This window comes from Heloderma suspectum, chromosome 1, assembly GCF_057233095.1.
Source record: "Heloderma suspectum isolate Gila_16-S chromosome 1, 16-S_ref, whole genome shotgun sequence".
In the NCBI taxonomy this organism is placed as follows: domain Eukaryota; kingdom Metazoa; phylum Chordata; class Lepidosauria; order Squamata; family Helodermatidae; genus Heloderma; species Heloderma suspectum.
In genome coordinates, this window is record NC_139458.1 from 243,638,305 (window position 1) to 243,658,144 (window position 19,840).

Sequence of the window (19,840 nt, forward strand, 5' to 3'; positions counted from 1 at the left end):
CTCATTTCTAACTATCATAGGGTGCAATCCTATGGCCATTAGACAGCATCTAGACAGCCATAGGAATTTTTGGTTCCCAGAAATCCGACTCTCTGCCCCTTCCCCCGCTGCCTCGTAAGAGGCATGGTCACCCTGGCTCTGCGCTTGGAAGAGCAGTGTGGAGCAGCCAAAAAGGTGGAGTTCCTCGGGGCGGGGAAGGGACCGCAGAAGCACCATTACAATGCTTCCTATGCGCTGTCCAGCCTCCCCCCTCCCGAGGCACCCCAGTTAGGCAGCTGAAATTGGCTGTCTAACAGCAAATGCAGGGTGGCCAGAGCACAGAGAAGATCCCCTCCATGCTCCGCCCACCCTGCACTGGATAGTCAGCCGCCTCCGAGTTTGGAGGCGGCCGACTATCCCCATAGGATTGCGCCCTTATTCAGTTAATTCTGCAGGTTAGTTAATTACTTTCCAGTTTCCAGCACCTCTGTAAATGCATCACAATCAACTATCCGGAAGGTTTTTCCATAGATAGAGATGTTGATTCCCCGGTTCAGATCTTTCCAATGATAATGGTCCCCACGATCATTCTTGGGTAGGCGTTGCCGTTTGATGAGTTTGCCCTGAGGAATCCCAGAGTTTTCCACAATGGGCTCCATGACAGACATGCTATCATCTTCTAGATAATAATAAATGCCCACTTGGCGGATACGAAAATGCTCTTCTGTAGATATGGGGACATCTTCTTGGAAGTAACCATCAAACTTCAGCACCTGCAAAAAAAAGGAAAAAAAAGAGCCCCATAAGACAGTAAACAATTATTTTAATTATAAGTTCCAGGAGATCCTCTTGGAAAGAGCTGACACTGTGAGAGCATGAGCAGATGGGAATCTGCTACACTCTATCCACACTAAAACTAGGGGCTATAAAAGGATGTGCTGCCTTCTGGAAAAAGGTGGGAAGCTCCATTCAACATCAGGCTAACATCAGCAGCAGCAGCAAACAATCTAATCTCTCTTTCCTTTGTATGCAATGAAGATAGGTCAGAGCTCTGTATGACTTTTAACTGAGAGTAAAGTAAAGAATATAAAGGGGAAGTTTCTTTTCTTTCTTCCACAGAGCCTATACTGGACCAGGAGGTTGTTAGGGGAGATGTGGGTTATGTTAAATTCTGAATTATAATTTTTATTTATGTTGATGTAAGTTGCCTTAGGTTTCTCTTTGGAAAATAAAGGTGGTAGTTAAGTGTTTAAATATATAAATAAATTGCTGATAGATACCAACAATAAAGAGCCAATCAGTCCTCAATTGTTGCTCAAAAGACATGCCCCCACCTAGAGATTGTAACTTGATTTGTTCTAGAAAATGCCAGTTGTCAGACAGCACCTAATACTATTGCCTAGCCCTATTTACATTCTATGTCTAGGTATGTTAGCACTAAAATTAGTATCTCGGGAAATAGGTATTACTTCTACTGCAATGTTTCTTAGCTCTAGAAGCGGGCAGACTGCAACTCTTTTATTCTAGCCATTACCCTGACCCCTCCTCTTCCATCTTTGTCAGGAGAGGACATGTCACCTGTTTTTGTAATCTGATTGTACACATATCTGCCGATTCACTGATCACTTATCATTGATTCTTCTTCAGTGTTATCTGTTTTGCTGACTTTTAGCACAGATGTCTTTTTCAGAATCTCTCAGAGAAATCTTTTAAAGCATTGTGTGCATGTGCATACACATGGGTACACGCATACCCCTTTCCAAATTTTGCACATCCCAGCAAACATGAGATGGATCTGGGGATAATGTGACCTGGTTTTCATGTAACGCCAATTCCTGGGTTAAACAACTCAGGAATTGGTGTGGTCACGTGGCAGCGAGCGCCTCCCACCCACTCGCCGCTTTGAATCAGCTTCCTGAAACAACCCAGGAACCCAAGAACAAGCCATGAGTTAAAACTCTGGGTTGTTTAACCCTAAACAACCCAGAGTCCCAGGTTCGCACATTATGACAATGACCCAGAAATGGAGCATTCCTGCATTGTTTCAGAAAGCAGAAGCAAGTAAGCAAGCAGAAGCCAGCGCACTCAGGCATGCTCACATATAACCCATGGTCTGTTAACCATAGATTTTTTGATCAGGCAAACCAGACTGTTAAGAAACCACCGAGACCATGGGTGACAATGTGACAATGGCCCAATTTCCTCCCTGCAATTCTTCCATTTAGCATTGAGAGGAAGATGTAGAAACACTCCTCCCTGCCTTGTACCACTCAAATATGGGGCTACATGAGCAGTTTCCTGTGCTACCGCTCTAGACTGCTGACGTTCAGGGTTAGGTGAGCAGAAAACAGTGCTATTGCAGTGGAGTGCAGAGAATTTTCCAGTTGTTTCTCCCTTCACCATGGTTCCTTGTGGGCTCCCAACTTGTTCATTCTAACATTGAATTTGGTGGACCCATGCCTATCAGCAGGCACTTACAGACATGACAGGGGTTTCTGCATACTCAGAAGACTCATCCATTTGAGGAAAAAATTCTCAAAATTTTTCTTTATACAGAAAAATGTTAGTTTGCGAATTCTAAAAAATTAATCTTCAGGCTGTTGGAATTGTCTTCTAGCATAGTCTCTGGAAGAACTCTTAGGGCATTTAAACAGTTAAATTCTATTCCCAAGCAAAGAAAGTTCCTTTCAAGCAAGATTTTTACCAGTGGAGGCTGGTGGCTCCGATTTCAGTGGAGCTGTGAATCCATCCTGGGCTTCAGTCAGAACCAGCCAGAACTCTAAAGGAGCTATCCAAAGTGCTGAAGCATGTTGGATAGTTGAAACCAGTGGAATGGTTTCAACTACCTATGATCTGAAAAATATGTTGTTCCCTTAACTTTGCAGTAAATACTTATCTAGGTTTTTCCATCCCTGTTCCTGAAATTATATGTTCTTAAACAATACCTTTTTGTCGAAAGCCACATGTGCTGGGATGAAGTCTGCAGGTGGAGCTTGTCTGGGTTGGCCATAAGTTAAGGTGGGTCTTTTACTGGATAGTTCATCCAATTCAGCTTGGGACAACTGGTTTACGTAAAGCCGATTTCTACCTATCCCCACAGTTGGAAGTCGCTTAAACGCAAAGCCATTCTTGTAACCCAGAGTCTGAGAGCGATGAAAAGCAGTTTTCTAAGGAAAGAGAATAAAGAGTCAAATGCCGTACAGATTACTAACTGGTATTCTAAGCAAATGCACTCACTTACAAAGCGGAAAAGGTTCTGCATTCTTTCAAAGGCAATCTGACAAAAAACTAATTATGTAATTTTCATTATGTTATTCTTGTATTCAGCCAAGAGAGGTTCAGTCTTTGACATATCTTGTCTTTTGATGAGAAGTTGGGGATCTGGTGTTTGTTTTTACAATTTTGTTAATGTGCACAGATGAACACTAAAGGTCTTCAGATTTCAGCCCCTCACATGACTGATCAGCTCAAAAGCTTTAGAAATTAAACCTCTGAGTCGGGTGTAGATGCATTTTGAATACGTTGCACATGCTTTTAAACGTACGCACATGGACCCAAAATACTAATGCTTCCTTCTATCTTTTCAGTGACTACCTATCCAGATAGTAGATGTTGCTGAAGGTGTTTGTGTTGCAGTTATTATGAAGCATAACCAGATCTATTGTAAGATTAAGCATTCTACTGACCGTAGTTTTTTAATCCTGTTATTGTCAGTTTAAAAGACAGTCAAGATCCAGGACTGGCTGTTGCTGAATAAATATGTATAACATACAGCAGGCCAAGGGAAACAAGAGCCTTTGGCAATGTGTAGTTGATATGAGTATCCCATGCAAAGATCCTTGGGATGAAAATTGATGACTTACAAGTACATAGAAGTGCCCTAATTTTCACCTGTGTAATTTTTTTGGGGTGGGTGGGGTGCAACTGGAAGAGAATGGGGAGATATATGGTGTGCCTAACAAGTGTCAGACAGACCTGCTGAAAACACTTGGGGGTTGGGGTGGGGAGAGCTTAGTGACTTATTTATAGCAGGTATCTCAGAGTATCACACTCTTAAGCTTAAAACAGATACACACACACACCTTCCCCCTCCTTCACACTTTATCCCATTTTAATCAATAATCAGCCCTTCTTATGTCACAGTTTGACTAACCCCTATCCCAACTTGCCCAACACCCTGCCCTTGATGTGTGAAATCCATTATTGGGTCTTCTGGCCAGTGGTGGAGCTAGGACTGGATCTTGGGGCTGAATTCCATGGCCCTGCAGTCCAGGGTGCTCCCAAACGACCACCCACAAATCAGCAGGTGATGGGGGAAGTGATAAACAGGTGGCATCTGCATCTGCACCTGCATCAGCATGGGCATATTGGGCAGGGGCTGATGCTGCTTGTTGCAGAATGAGAAACTGCACATGCTCAGAGTATTACTTTTTTATCAGGATTAGCAAACTTTTTTTGCTTTATTTGTTTATTCACTCTAACATACCAGGAATGTAAAAGGCGCAGTTGTAAAGCACGGAATGGCCGGGGTCGGTGGGTGGGGAGGAATGCTAGCTGTGTACTTCACAGCTGAACTAATGCACAGGGACATCTAAAGGGGGGGGGGGGGCGGAGCGAGGCCATTATGGCCAGGATCCAAATGTACCTAGCTGCACCACTGCTTCTGGCCAGAGATCTATTTGGAGCAGGTTTCTGAACAGGTGTGCCAAGAGGGGGATGTATCCGATGTTAGTCCTACTTAGAGTAGACCCATTGGAATAAACGGGTGTTAAGTTAGCCTAACACTGGACACAACCCGAAGAGTCTGGCCACGCACAGTGAAGAATGGAATGCGGGGAGAGAGGAATATTCGGGAGGGAATAGGACACGGGACCCTTCTACGGGGAAGGGAGTGCCGGGGAGAGGGAAAGAGAGATTCGCCTCACCGTGGGGTCCCGAAACGACGAGCCTGGCAGGAGGGGCAGCCCTTGCACGGGCTGGGAGCTCATCGCGGCGGACGGGCGGCGCAGGGCTCGGCGCGCGACGGCTTCCCTTCCGCGCGCACCCAGGCAGCGGCCGTTCCCTCGGCAACTGTCAACAGGCCGGGCGCGCGCCGAGGGCCTTTGCGCGGGCGTGCTACGTAACCAGTTCGGCTTTCTGCCCCCGCCTCGCCCCTTCGGCCGCTCTGGTCCGTCCCGCGAGGAGCGGCTCGGGCGGCACCGTTAGGCCGCAGGCTCCCAGTTGCGACGCGTCGTGACCGCTGAGCTAACGAAGCTCGTCTGGAGGAGCCGCGACTGAGACAAGCCCCCCGCCCCCTACTCACGGACGGCTTCACCCGCGCCGAACGGGGGGAAGGTGGCGTCACGAACAGGCCGGTGTTGTTATGTGTTCGAGGCCAGGCGCGGGCAGATCAGGCTTGTGGGATTGCGCTCCGGGGCTGTCGGCCTTTTGCTAGAACCTTGATATCCATCAACAGAAGCCTGGCGCAGCGCACCTGGGATTTTTTTAAAAATGGTTTGGATGCCAGAGCTGACGGAACTCACAGTCCTTCCGTGAAAAAATTCACTTTTTGAAAAGTTCCCAGCCTTCTTAATTTCAGCAGCATAATTTAGGGCGGGGGTGTCGTTTTGGTGCTGCTCATGTTAAACTACTGGAAGTCGGAAATCCTTGCCGGTCTACTGCTCAGCCCATCCCTTTTACGCAAGGTGGGCAAGCGGGACGACGATCAAAGTTGCAGTCCTGTTCCTATGCATAGTGATTAGGATGTAAGTCTGCCTAATTTATCGCAGTGTAGTACACGCTTCTGAGTAAACATGCTTCCGCTCTGGTTGCACAGCTTTTCAAAGCACGCGGGGGGGGGCGGGGGGGGGGCTTCCATCATGTCTAGGGATGCTGCTGCTGCTTCCACAATTTTATCTGCATCCCTCATTTTCTGCTGTTTTTCTTGCATAGGATTTCCCCAATATATGCCAGTTACTTTTTTATTACAAATCCAGTGAGATAAGAATATTCACAATTATATTTTCTGCTCTGCAAGTTGTTACACCGCTTTGGAGATCTTCTGTGACTGTTTAGTCATTGGGCTCTTGTACACAGTTAAAATTTACTAAGAATTTCCTACTAAAGTGAACAAATTAAAATCTCAGCAACAAAAACCAAATAACTCAGAAACCTGTGTGGTTCAGTGAATGAATGTGAATCAAGTATGTTGTGCTTAGGCTCGAGAATCTCAAAAGCTTGGAGGGAGCACAAGTGATTTCTTTCATGTGTCCCTTGACCATGTCCAGTGAAAAGTAGTTATTGTGCTGCTTTTCAGATGGTGAGTGTGAGCAGAGTAATTGATCCAGTTAATGCGCGGGTAGGGAATGTGTGGCCCTCTAGTTGTATTGCAGCTCCCATTAGCCCTAGTTAGCTTAGCCAATAGAGAGATGATGGGAGTTGCAGTCCATCAACATCTGGAGGGGTACACATTCCCTACCCTGAGTTAATGGAAATGTGTGAAAGGACAGAAAAAGCAGAAAACATTACAGTTGATCAGAGCAAGGCTTGGCTTAGGAATAGCAAGGTGGGGAAATAATTGGGGCTGGGCTGCACTGCTAAGCACACCTACATGGAGCACAGTTTAACTGGCATAAACGGGACATCCTTCCAAGTAATCTTATCTACAGGTGTTATCCTGATGCCTTTTAGATTTCTACAGTAGTTACATTCCTTGAGATGCTGGGATAGGGCAGGCTCTAAATCTAAATGAATATATATTATTGTGACATATAATATTCATCAATGAATACATTATTCAGCCAAAGGTAAGCACTTAAGTCTCACTGATTTTATGTGCTTTTCCATCTTTGGCTGGATTGTGGCCTGTCTTGTGTGAGATCTGCACAGAGAAAGGTAAATGTAGTAGATAATTACTTTCTACTCATTGCCCAAAGATGGTGACTATTATATTACTACTACTACCACCAACACTTTCAATAAATGGCAGTTTGCAGAGTGACATAAGCAACAAAGAGGCCCACATCTTGAGAAGCTTAACACTTTTAACTACGGCTAAAGCTTTTACTGAGACTATTCCCCAACCCCCTAACCTTGCAAACCACATTTCCAACAGTCTGTGGTTTAACAGATTTCACATCAAACACCAAAGTTTGGAATTCCTTGACTTTTACTTATGATTCTCCCCAGCCTTCAACAGTTGTTAATACAGTACAAATTTTCAAATGTTCTCAATAATACAGACTTCAGGAGATATACAGGGAGAGGTTGTCTGTGCAATACCAAAACTAACACTCCCCCCCTTTTTTTTTGAAGAAAGAAAATACAAAATTCCACCATTCATTTTTGGTAACAAATGTCTGCCTTAAAATAATTTTTTTAAATCTGTATTTGAAAGGAGTAAGTACTCAAGGCACATCTGGAACCTCTAGCATGTGTTCCTGTCGTTACAATAGAGCAGTGGAAATAATATGTACAATAATATGCATGTGTAACTCTGCCTGCACACCAAATACAAACACAGTTGAAATTAACCACAACGTTTAAGGCATGAGTTTGCAGATGGCAAAGAATGTTTTTGTTTTAACATGCTAGTTCTTTGGAAACAAGTTTGGAATGGTGAAAGTGTAATTATAAATAGGACTGTATTCTCAGTAGCTATCAGTCATCCTAGACCCACCAACTTCTGTAAAATAAAGCCAGCAGTGTATCTGATGGGTACCCTCCTGATCGTTCTATAGAAGCTCATCAACTTTGCTTCTTGCGACGACAAACTCACTGAATGAACACATCTGCCCAAGCTAATTCTCCTTGGAGATGTACAGAACTGGCAGTAAAGGATTTTGGGAGGTATTTATTTAAAACATTTCTTGGCCGCCTTTCAGGACAGAAGCCCCCCCCCCCCCCCCCAGGTGGCTTAAGCAATATCTGGGGAAGATCTATGAAAATAGCTGAAAATTATATGAAGACTAGACAGGACCCCATCCATTACATAGTGAAGTTCCTTGTTTGCAAAGTGCTCTTCCAAACTAAACAATTAATAGGGATTCCTATATTTTTATATTTATGTCCATAGATGCCCACCACAAACCTTTCAGTGCATTAAATGGGAGTATGTTATCAATTCTAATATCACCTTTAGGCAACCAAGTAGCAAGTATGAGGTATATATTAAACTAATGACCACTAGAGGAACCATGGATGTGACTTGTGAGGTCACGGGTAGTTGGACAGGAGCCACACTAGTATTATGTACTTACAGTGGAAGTAACTTTGGTTAAATTAAGTCATTTTTAAATAAAGGAACCTCTTACTGAATAAAAAGAAAAGTGACTCCCTTGAGTGTAAGTTAAACATCTATATGTTAAAATCCAAGATATTAAAGCAATTCGAAAATACTGATTTATTATACGACTAGGTGGTGATGTGAAATCACTGAGAATTTTCATACAGTCCATCAGTTTAGAATGATGAGCATATCCATTCTCTTCTTATATTGTATAAATATCCAATATGAAAGTTCATGTGTTCCTTTTCCTAGGAGGTCAGTGTAAATCGCTTGTGGCAGCTTAAAATTGAAACTGGCTACATTTAACTTCAAGCTAATACTTCAGATAATTTTAGGCACATCATTGAAGAGCTCTCTCATATTAACGTTTGATGACCACCAGCCTCGGCTGCACTTGAATCAGAAGCATTGGACTAAATGCCCCTTTCCCTACGTAAGCCAAATACAATTTGACCAAAATTCATGAATAGGTACCTGAATCAGGGCAGCTTCAACACTGATCTGCACATTAAAGAGAGTAAAGTGGTAAACTGAGGTAACAGAATTCTGAACACATCAGACTGCAAGTGGGGTTGGTCATCATAGTTTGGAATGCTCACCCATAAGCCAGCACACCAGAGTCAAAGGAGTAAACCCCACTCCATTATGTGACAGTTTACTACATACAGGTATATTTTTGTATCAGCATTCAAAATAAGACAATCTCCAGCTGCAGTTTGAATGAGTACAATCGAGAATTCTACTGCCTTATTCTGCATAGCCTATAGAAAGGCTTCCAATTATGCACTGTTCAGCTTCTGAAGTCACAGGTTTGGGGTATTATTGAATTTTTACCTGACTTTACAGAATAGGCCTTCACACAGGTTTATGTGTTGTGCTTGACACTGTGTAATAAAATAGCATGCTAGAAGATAGATGGTTGCTGAAAGTGTAGCCCATCAATTGTCTCAGCAGATTTTTTGCTGGAAATTTTGAATATGACTTCCTATGTTTGATTCTGAGCCATATATATACCAAAATCTTCTGCTTCAAAATGTAGTAAGGGCATTTCTGAAATTGCCCTCAGTGACTTGAGTTTGAATGACAGGCCTCATTAACTACTGCAGACTATGCAGAAGACTTGTACAGGGAAGATGAGGGGCAGATTTTATACTAGAAACTATCCTTCAAGTTAAGGGGGAAATTAATATTTCATGCTCATTTAGTACTAACAAAGGAAACTTGGTCCCATGGAAACTGAGCTCTGAAGACAGCCTCACCTAGCCTAGGCCAAAGAGCCACTGGGTTACAGTTACATTTGTTCACCAAGTATGTGTTAAAACTGCTCTAACAAAAGGATGGCTCCCTATCTTATTACCAATCTCTGAAAAGCTTTTCTCTGTTTTAAATTTTCATGAATGGGCCTAGTGCTGAATGTCTGCATACTCCCATATTAAGAGAAGCTGGAATTCTGCTTTGTTACATGACTGGGGGTAAATCCAACTTTTGAAGGAGCTGAGCCTAAAATAATCTGAGAAGCTGAGGCTACAACAGGGTTGAGGTGGGGTGGGCAGGTAGAACTCTTTCTAAACCAGCGCCAAAACAAAGATCTGTCAAACTCATCCTAGCCTTGTTTCATCTGTCACACAACTCCACTGTAGTCCAAATATTTATCCCAGTTCAAGGTGTATCTTATGGCTGGATCTAAACATTCAGAAGAATCTGGTGACAGAATGGACTATAACCACTGGTCTGCAGATGGGGGTTATATTTTTGAATCCTCCCTACATTAAAAAAGAATGTCTGCAAGTATTAAACTAGCACTGCAGAAAGAAGCTAGGCTGAACCATTCCACATAGTGTGTGTGTGTGTGTGTGCGTGCGTGCGTGCGTGTGTGTTTTCAGAGGATTCAAAAGTTACATCTTCCAAATGCAGTCTGAAGTGTACTTTCTAATAATCTACAACCTCAGGACTTCATCACTTCATTCTGATGCATATGTAAATCCAGACTAATTGGCCCTCCCTCCTTCAAGGATTGAGATAAGTTTGCCTATCTGTTTTTTATTTTTTGGAGCAGGAGATGGTGCAGTTTATCCAGTTCTCAAAAGCCACACAGGTCCCAGAGCTCAGCCCATGGCTCTGAGTAGGCAAAAAGGAAAATAGGGCAATCAACAGAAACTCTGCTGCTTGCATGACTCATGGTGCTCTCCCATGCAATGCTGTACCTTGTTTTTGTAGGGACCGCTCCAACATTTTTTGTTTGGTGCTAAAGTAGGGAAGAAGCTCCCACATCTTAGTTGGACTCCTGATCTGTTCTGCTTAAACTTTCTCCTCTTTCTTGCATATTGGTTCTCTCCCTGAGTCTTTGGACTAGTTCTCCCTGCGATTCTAAACCTATGTTAGGATGTACCATTTCAAATTTCAAGTGAGGACTCAAATGATTACATGCTCCTCCCTGCAAACAGAAAATTAGTATGTCAGGAACAAGAGTTCACGCCTAGCCTTCTCCCCAACATGCTAGTTTTCTATATACAGAGATTTCCCCTTCTTTTGGTATTCAGTTATGTGAACCCCACTCTGCATTCTGAAGGAGTACAACCCAGGCACAGGTTCAACATCTCAGTGAGAGTTAGGCCTTCGTAAATGAGTGATTCCTTGGTACTTCCTCTCCAAATTATTGCTTAGTCCCCTTTTCTCTTTCACATCCACACGTTTCAGCACATAGCTTAGAACAAACCATTTAGAAAAATCTGCCTAAAAAACCATCTTCAGGTAAGTGTCCTAAATGCCCTTCGCCCAGCAACAGGTGCGTTTAGTAAAAAGATGTTTAGGACTAAAGGCAGTTAAAAAAAAAAGTAGTTCCAGCCTTCAATCAGCTCCTTGGTTATAATTTATAGAGGCAAACCATTTTGTAATTTACTTATATACAGTATTTAGATGTAGGTCTCCTTTGCTGGTTTTCTTTAAGCAGACTGGGGCTCAGCCCTGTTCCCATGGCAATCTCTCAGGATTCCTTTACAGCCAGCTCTACCTTGATCTTACGCTGCAAGAGGTGCGCAGTAACAGCACTGCATGCCACTAAGCCAAAGAAGGAGCCACAGGACAGGATGATGGAGAGGGATCCATGCCGCTTGAGGAAAATATCTTGCCTGTTCTTGTAATCCAGGAAGATGGCTTCCAGTTGTGAGAGTGTGCAGATGGCTAGGAAGGTGTGGAAAATTTGGTGGGCGTGACCAACAATATCACAGCAGCCTGGGAAATATTTCTCAGGGACTGGGCAGGAGAAGAAATAAGCACTAACTAGGAAGAAAAGTATCTGGAAGGTGTGGTACCAAGTAGCCATCTCCTCACAGCCTTCAAGATGGCACATGATCACACGGTGTGCCACAGGACTGATGTCCAAAATGAACGCCAGCCCTGCTGGAATCACCTGACACACTTTCCTCATGATGGGGTATGGGCGCCGGTAACGGTACTTGGCATAGCAGCAGCCAGCACAGGACAGCCATCCACAGAAAGCAGCTGCTGGCAGGAAGAAAAGCCAGAACTTGTCATACCAGGCTTGATCAGAGCTGTAATAGAAATGGGCCAGGGCACTTCCATATTGGTATATGCTGACCCCAACGTAGTCCACAAAGTAGAAGGTATAGTGTGACATCTCTGATTTGGACTGTAAGAGGTGAGCCAAGAGGCTGCATGTTAGGTACGTTACGGAGGAGAGAACGAAGATGATGAGAGGCAAAGTGTGGACTTCCAAAGACAGCTCCTCTGCTTCAGCAAAAACATTAAATCTCAGCACCACAGCCAAGGCTGCCAGCAGGTGGGTCCAGACATTAACAACCTCATTGTGTTTCTGGAAGAGACTGAGGAAATAGTAACGCCAACCCTGACCTGTGGGGCGATACCCAGCTTGGATATACGGCTCCCGAAAAAGCTGGGGCACATCAGATTCTTTGACAGTAGAAGGCATCTTGGGGAAGCCTTCTTCTAGGAGCTTAGGGAGTCGGCGGAGTTGTTGACCACTGATGGACAAGGTGCTGATCCGTTCTAGGATGGCCGTCATCATGCTAAGTGTATAGCAAGGGCATGCAGATGATCCCTGAGGTGACAAAAAACATAGCAATCATTAATAAAAGAGGAAACTGAAAAAAGTGGCAGCAAATGTATCATAGTCTCTATAGGTCACTATACTTAGAGAAAGTACCAAAGTGAAGCACATCTGAGGAGTGGGGAGAGAAGGAGGCAGCAGGGATGGTGGAACTGAAGTAATTTGTGTTTGGTTTTTCAGGAGTTCCACACCTGCCCAGCCTGAATCCAACCTATTCTCATTCACACTGAACCGTCACAGAAGCTCAAGGCACTAAGTACAGAAGGCTGGGCCTGAGCCTATGTGAAGGAAAGCACGTTTGAATTTTCCCCAATGCCTGGAGATTGTGTTGGGGAAGTCCAGGCTGCTTCCCTTGCTCCTTGGATAAAAGCTGCCCTCTACTTAGCACCCAGAGACCCCAGCGGAAGCCTGACAAACACTTTTTTTTTTTTAATTAAAGTGAGCAACTGTATGCTACCTACTTTTTTTTTTACAAGAGGACATTAGGATGCTGTTACAAACATTACATAATAAACATAATGTTTACATTACATTCATCTGAAGCCTACTGCAAGATTTCTTACTCCCTACAAAAATTACTACTATCTAGGACAGGAATCCCCAACCTTCTTGGACCCATGGGCACGTCTGGGAATTTGAGAAACTGCTGTGGGTACCACCACAAAATGGCTCCCATGGTGGATGTGGCTAGTCACATAATGACTGCCTTGGCGGTCTGGCTAGCGAAGGAGTAGGAGGAGAGAGAAATAGTGAGGCCAGAGGCTGGGAGGGAGGGAGAAATGGAAAGAGTTGCTTCCTGGTCTGCCTGCCTGCCTGCCCGCCCTTCTTCTATCAACACAGACCTTTCCCCTTTGCTCTCTCTCTCCACTATCCCAGCTGCTACCCTCACTATTTCTCTCCCCCAACTTCTTTCCCTGCTATTTCTCTCCCTTCCCCATCCTTGGCCTTTTTCTTTCTCTGTCTTCCTAGACCCTCTTTCTCTCCCACTCACCCCTTTATCTTGCGGTTTCTCCCCACTCCCAAGCTATTTCTCCACCCCCACACACACACCTTTTTACATCTCTGTTTCTCCTCCCTCCTAGCCTAGCTCTTTCACTCCCCACTTCCCTTGCTTTCTGATCAGCAGCAGGTTGAGGAACAGGAAGAAGAACCTGGCGCCCTAACGTTTTTCAATTTTTTATTAACTTTTTTTTTTAAGGGGGCAGGGAGTGAAGAGCTGTGCAGGCACCATTGGATGTGCCCGGAGGCACCATGGCACCACTGGAGGCACCCAAATGCCGCATTGGGGACTAATGATCTAGGACTTTTTACCTGTGACTGCCCCCAGTGGTGGCAGTGGACTATTTACCTGTGAATCACTTAATTTTGCTAAGCTGTTGGTACTGTATATTTTGCTCCACATGGCCAAATTCATGCTTCAGTGAAGCAATTTTCATCAGGAAAACGATGCAGGGGGAAAGGGTCAACTGCTCTCCCAGCACAGTGGTCCCAAATGGATTCTTGCCCCCCCCATCCCCACATAGCTGCTATTAAATTTCTAAAACAACATTAAATCTCCTAATCTTATGAAGAGGACCTTATTAACAAAGTAAGGCTTCAGTCTTGCACCCCTAAGTGGGCTGGTTTACACGATCATAGAGTGGTTAATAAGCCATGGTGGCTTGTTAAACACCCTCTGAGTGCCAGCCTGATAATTACCTCACCGGGCGCAGCTTGTCATGACACCCAAACCGGGCAAGGGTAGGTGGTTGGGGCTGTTAACAAACCACCCAGAAACTATGTCCTGTTCTGGGGTTGCCAGCCACCCACCCACCCATGCCAGGTTTGCGTGTCATAAGCCCTGCCCGGAAAGGGTAATTATGTAAATCGGGCAGCATCCGACTGGCATACTCAGGGTGGTTAACAAGTCACCATGGCTTATTAAGCACCCTACTATTGTGCAAACCAGGTCACTGAAGGATACAGAACGATGAAAGATCATTAGCTCTGTTCAGAAATATCCTTCACACACTGGACAAACAAGTGAGGTGGGAACATGCTATCCCAACGCATGATGTCATGGATGATGACTAGCTGCTCCTCATAGCATCCCACATACCACACAAAATTGCAGGGAGACAGCCTCTACACATACAGTTGTACAAAGCAGACCTTCATGCTGCACATATGGATGCCAGGGGGCAGTGCTGGTGGTGACAGGGCTAGTCAGTGCGGCCACACGCCCTCCCTCATGCATTAGTTCAATTCTGAACAGGACTATTGTGTTAATCTGTTCTGCAGGTAAGAACATCTCAACCGTCGTGTAAGCCCCATTGGCTGGTATTCTTAGCTGACTGCCCATTGTTCCTTGGTTTTGTGTTACACCGCCAGTTTCTTGGAGCTAACTTTACACACCAACATACCCTGGATGTTCCTTTCCGAAATATTCTCTTTTTAAATTCTAATTATTTCTAACAACTCAATAAAACTGTTTCATCTTTAGCCAAATGGAAAGAGCAGCCATACGCTTACTTCCCACCCACACAATCTGAATTGCTCAAAATACACTCAATTATTCCAGGGCAAGTGATCTCAGAATCTCAGATAGGATTTCCATTTTCAAGGCTACACATTAAGCATGTCTTGTCTTCAACAAACTGTTTACATTAGGATTGGACCATGATGGTGTCCCTTTTATTTCCACTTTTTTTAAATTTTGTAATCCTGCTCTCTTTCCATACACAGTTAAAATTTATCCCAACACTAGGGCCAAACCAGACATGCAGCAAAATGTGTCTTTAGGAATCACCAGGGTTCCCCCCACCCCACCCTTAATAGCTGATGCAGAGTCCCAAATATTTATCAGGACCATAGCACATGGGGAGGGAAGGCTTAACCCTTCCCTCTCTTCCAATGGTCCCAATGAAAAAACCCTCCCCAACCATGGCTATTGGCCCCAGAAAAAAGCTCCAATTGACACCAATGGGATTTTTTTTCTGGGGCTCATAACAGGCGGGAGATTTTCATTGGGACTGTAAGAGGGGAGGAAAGGATTAAGCCTTCCCATGCGTTGGGGGCTTGATAAAAAAAATCAGAAGTGCGGGGGAGGACACCTGTAATTAATTCAGAAGAAAAACAGGTAAGTGTTATGGGGACTGAGGCATAAATCTTTCAGATCACCCCCAATGAAGAATCTCCTTCTTGTGCCTACCCTCATCCCTCTTTTTCAGAAGAAATGCCTACAAGAACTGTAATAATCACAGAAAATCTAGTTGAAACCTAGGCTCCAAAAATCAGGGACTCTGTCTTTTAGCATTATTTTGATCTGAGCACTATATGAGCACACTGCCACAGTGTCCAAATACCTTGTCTGGTAGAAAAGGTTGTACACACACACACATGCGCGCGTGCACACATTTTAACTGATGAGGGAAACTCCAGTCAGGGGCCATTTGGGGATGGATCCCAGCTATGCTATCTGCCTGCACTGGAGGAAGCATCTGAGCAGAGGGAAGGTTCTGGGGTGTTACACTACAACCAGTCCCTCTCCCACTCCCTCTCTCTCTCACACACACACACACACACACACCCAGAAGCAGCTCAACCAGGCCACCGTTGAGGACATGAGGCAGGGGAAGTATGGGGCTATAAGATGACAGCTTCCAATGCCACCACAGATCACCAACCACATTGGCGAGATGTTGGTGCTGGCCCAGCTATTTGCTCTTGTCAAGTCCATTGGGTTCCAGTGCCTGATGGACCTGGTGGTCCCTTATTGCATCCTGCACTGCCTTGAGCAGGACTGACCTGTATCAGGCAGCCAGGGAGAAAGTGTTGGAACAGCTGCAGAGGGCAGAGCCACAGATAATACACTTCATCTCTAATATTTGGAGCAGCCAGGGTGGAGTGCATGCCCACTTGTCCCTCACAGGGCCCTGGTTGGCATCTGTGGAGATGAGAGCAGCCAGCACTTCGGGTACTCAGAAAGCAGGGTATAGGTGGGCACTCCTTCAGGCAGAGGTAATGGACCAGTCCCATACAGCAGTAGAAATTAGGTCAGCCATGAACCATGAACCATGGTGGACGGGTGACTTGCCGGGCACTAGCACAACTGTGGTTACCTGTTAGCATAATACCTTTATAAGGCTAACCGAAAGATCACAAAGATGTGCAAGCTTGAGATTTCCAGATCTCTTAATCAAGCAAGATGTTATAATCACCAGGCCAGGGGGGAGGGAGGAATCTGACTAGATGGTGGAGTCAGTGTCTGCATGTTCAGAGTCTACTGACCCATCCTCTGAACATCCCATTGGTGCCACGGCTACCCATCTTGTGGTAGCGAATTCCCTCTCAGGCAGTAAAACATGGGATTTGAAATGTGGTCCAGAGCTTTGGGGGCTATGGTTGGGCCTAGAGGCATACAATCTAACCATCAAATAATGCAGACACTGTGGTGGTGCATTACCTGGTGGAGCCAGTGGAGGACTCTCATGCCGCCCCCTGGCCTACTAGGCAGGCTGCCCATGAACCCATCTCTTGCCCATCAACCTGTATTCTGAGCAAGAGGGAGTTTTCAGTGGTGGGCAACACTGTTAGACCCCATTGCAACTGCCTGGACTCAAAGTTGGTGGAGCAGCTGGAGTTTCTGAAGGTTAATCTCCCACTGCTGGGATTCCTCATCTTGAACATCTCTGAGTGAGTGCCACCATCATGCTACTGTGGCTGTTCTACCCTGCCCTTCCATCCCCTTCCTCTATTTTGTTTAACTTTGATTTTAATTTGAAATCTGCATTTCTTCAGTGTAGAACCTCAAGTCTGTCCATTGAGAGATTTTTTTGCTTCTCTTTTAGTGCAGTACCTCAACTCTGAACTTAGGGAACACTCTTTGCTTCTCCATTCTTTGCCCATGCGCTGATGGCTTCCTGGCAATGGTGATTTTTTGCTTAAGAGCCCCTGCCTTTCTCTGCCAGCCTCTCTGGTGTCAGAATGAAGTAACAAGGCTTGGTCATTGTCAATTGGATGTACCAATTTACAGGCCTAAGGCATACTTGCATCTGGTGGTCACAATGCCGCTTCACTCTGCCTTTTACCACTGCTTGCCTCGTCTGCCCATCTGCTTCTTTTTCAATGCAGAACCCTAGAGCACACTCTTTGCTGTTAAGAAAATATCTTAATAGCAATACAGTAAGGAACCACATGACAACTGGGAAACAGAACACTAACAAAGCTCACAGATTCTTTCTTTTAAGTAAATTCTAAGACATTTCTGAACAAGAACTTGCCAGTTTTCAACAGTCATGTGGTGATGATGAACAAAGCAGCAAGCAATTAACATTACAGAAGGAAAAATCCAAGGTCAGCACTTGCTGTTTCAGTTCCACAAAGCTTCTATTCTCTTCCTTTCTGTGTGGGTGTAGCATTCTGCTGAAGAGTTATATTCATTTTACAGAGCATCTATTTCAGCCTCAGGCCTACCCTCTACCATTTGGAAGGATGAGTTATTTTGGCTAATCCCAAATAACAGTAATTGTATGCAGCATGTCTGGTAACTCAGATGCAAAAAACAAAATGGGGAGGGGCAGGGGCGTTGCTAGGTTCTTAAAAGATCCAGAGCACAGGCCCATAACACAAATTTGCATATATATAGTATATATCTGAGTCTAAGCGCACCTCATATATATGTATGTGTGCGTGTGTGGGGGGGTGCATGTGGTGTGCTTGCATGTGTGTATAGATTATAAACAAACATACACAAGAAGTGTGCACTGACCCCCCACCAAACGTCAACTCACAAATTTCAACCCAATTCAGCGTTTTGGAAAACATCCCGCCTCTGCCCAGGGCAATTTCTAGTTGGACCATTTCAGCTCAGCACCAAACCTGAGTCAAGGTTTAGAAAAATGAGTCATGCTTCCTGTTGACTACCATGGGAAATTGGGAAAAAACTGTTCTCTTGGTCAGAACTGGATGATAATTTCAGGCATAACAGCCCCCTAGAAGGGGATTACACCTGCCCAATGTCAGAAAAATAGGTTATATTTTGATTTTCTTTTAAAGGGAACTGCCAAAAAGGTTTTTATTACTTGGAAGAATTAGATCAAATTTTCAGGATTCATTGCCCCATCAGAGGACATCACGTCTGCCAAATTTCAGAATGATAGCCACAAGGGTTTTTGTTGACATTTTGAGGTCTCCAAAAGAGGACGTACTTTTCTCCCTGTTTTCCTTGTGGACCATTGTTCTGAAAATTACAGACAGCCTAGAGTTCTCCCTAAGTAAGCAACCAGCAAAGTTTCAGAAGGATAAATGCAGCAGTTCATGTGGAAGGGAAGTTCTCCAATTTGGAAGAGGGAGTGATTTGCTTTCCCTTCCCTTCACTCCTTCCCCAATAGTTTTTAGGTAAGTTTGTATGAAAACACACAGGTCATTAGAGGTTTCCCCCAGGCAAGAAACCTGCAAAGTTTCTGAAGGATATACAGACATGCAAATTTAGAATTACTAGAATTTGTTTACATTTCACCAATGTTAGCAGCAGGGGAACATGGGTGGGAAAGTGCTATTGCACTGATGTCCTGCTTGTGGGTTTCCTGTGGGCATCTGGTTGGCCACTGTGTGAACAGAAAGCTGGACTACATGAACCTTGGTCTGATGCAGCATGGCTCTTCTTGTGTTCTTAAATAGAGAGTGCCTCTGAGCATATGCAGAATTTTTTCCTTTCTCAACTGAGCACTTACATTCTTCCCCTACCAATTCTATTCCCCTCCATGCACCCATCCCTCCTCATCCTACCATCCTCCAGCAACCCTTCATAAAAACAGATGTCTTGTTCTGTGCAACTCTCCTCCACCTCCTCCTTGTTATGCACAAGCTCTCATGGTATCTTCCTCCCCATAACTTCATTTGTGCCAGGACTTCACTAGGATTCAGCCAATGAGTCTGTTTTCAAAACTAGGGTTAAATTATGGAAAAGCTCTGAGCATGTACTAACTGCCTTTCCCTCACCACTGAAGCTAGAGTTCATGCAAAATTAAAATACACACACACACAAATGACAAAACATGCATAGGACTGAGGTGAAAGGGTAGTCAATTCATTAGACGGAAATGGGTAGGCACTGTATTAAGCTTGCAGCACCATGCTCACAACTCAGGACTTATTTCCGAGTAAACATGCAGAACATCAGGGTGCAAACCTCCCTAAAAAAGTAACTTGTGCTGGACTCCTATGCACACTTTCCTGAAGATAAGCCTCATTAAACATAATGGTGCTTCTGAGTAGGCATACATAGTCTTGTTTAAATGAGCAGTATTTATCTCCCCTCCACTTAAAAAACAAACCCCAAACTCCTATTTTTCTTAAAGCTTTCTGTTCAGAGGAACATAGGAAGCTGCCTTATACTGAGCTGGACCCTAGGTCCATCTATTGTTGACACTGACTGGCAGCAGTGGGTTTCCAGGGTTTCAGGCCAGATTCTTTCCGAGCCCTACCTGGAGATGCTGGAGATTGAACCTGGGATCTTCTACATACTG

General features: G+C 44.5%; 2 protein-coding genes across 4 annotated transcripts in view; both read right to left on the minus strand.

Moving 5' to 3' along the window:
* EFHC1 (EF-hand domain containing 1) overlaps positions 1–5,239 on the minus strand; it is a 29,415-nt gene extending 24,176 nt beyond the window's left edge. The window contains exons 1-3 of the mRNA XM_084822618.1: positions 4,905–5,239; positions 2,925–3,146; positions 465–752 (exon numbers count right to left, since the gene is read on the minus strand). Coding sequence (XP_084678744.1) covers positions 465–752; positions 2,925–3,146; positions 4,905–4,967 — 573 coding nt within the window. The 5' untranslated portion in view covers positions 4,968–5,239. The remainder of the gene's footprint in view (positions 1–464; positions 753–2,924; positions 3,147–4,904) is intronic.
* A 1,872-nt stretch (positions 5,240–7,111) lies between these two features.
* PAQR8 (progestin and adipoQ receptor family member 8) overlaps positions 7,112–19,840 on the minus strand; it is a 31,814-nt gene continuing 19,085 nt past the window's right edge. For 2 of the 3 annotated variants that reach the window (XM_084822632.1, XM_084822648.1), the window contains exon 2: positions 7,118–12,323. In XM_084822632.1, the coding sequence (XP_084678758.1) occupies positions 11,229–12,323 (1,095 nt within the window). In that variant the 3' untranslated portion in view covers positions 7,118–11,228. Of the gene's footprint in view, positions 12,324–19,840 lie in introns of all 3 variants that reach the window. The other variant, XM_084822639.1, reaches the window with a different exon arrangement.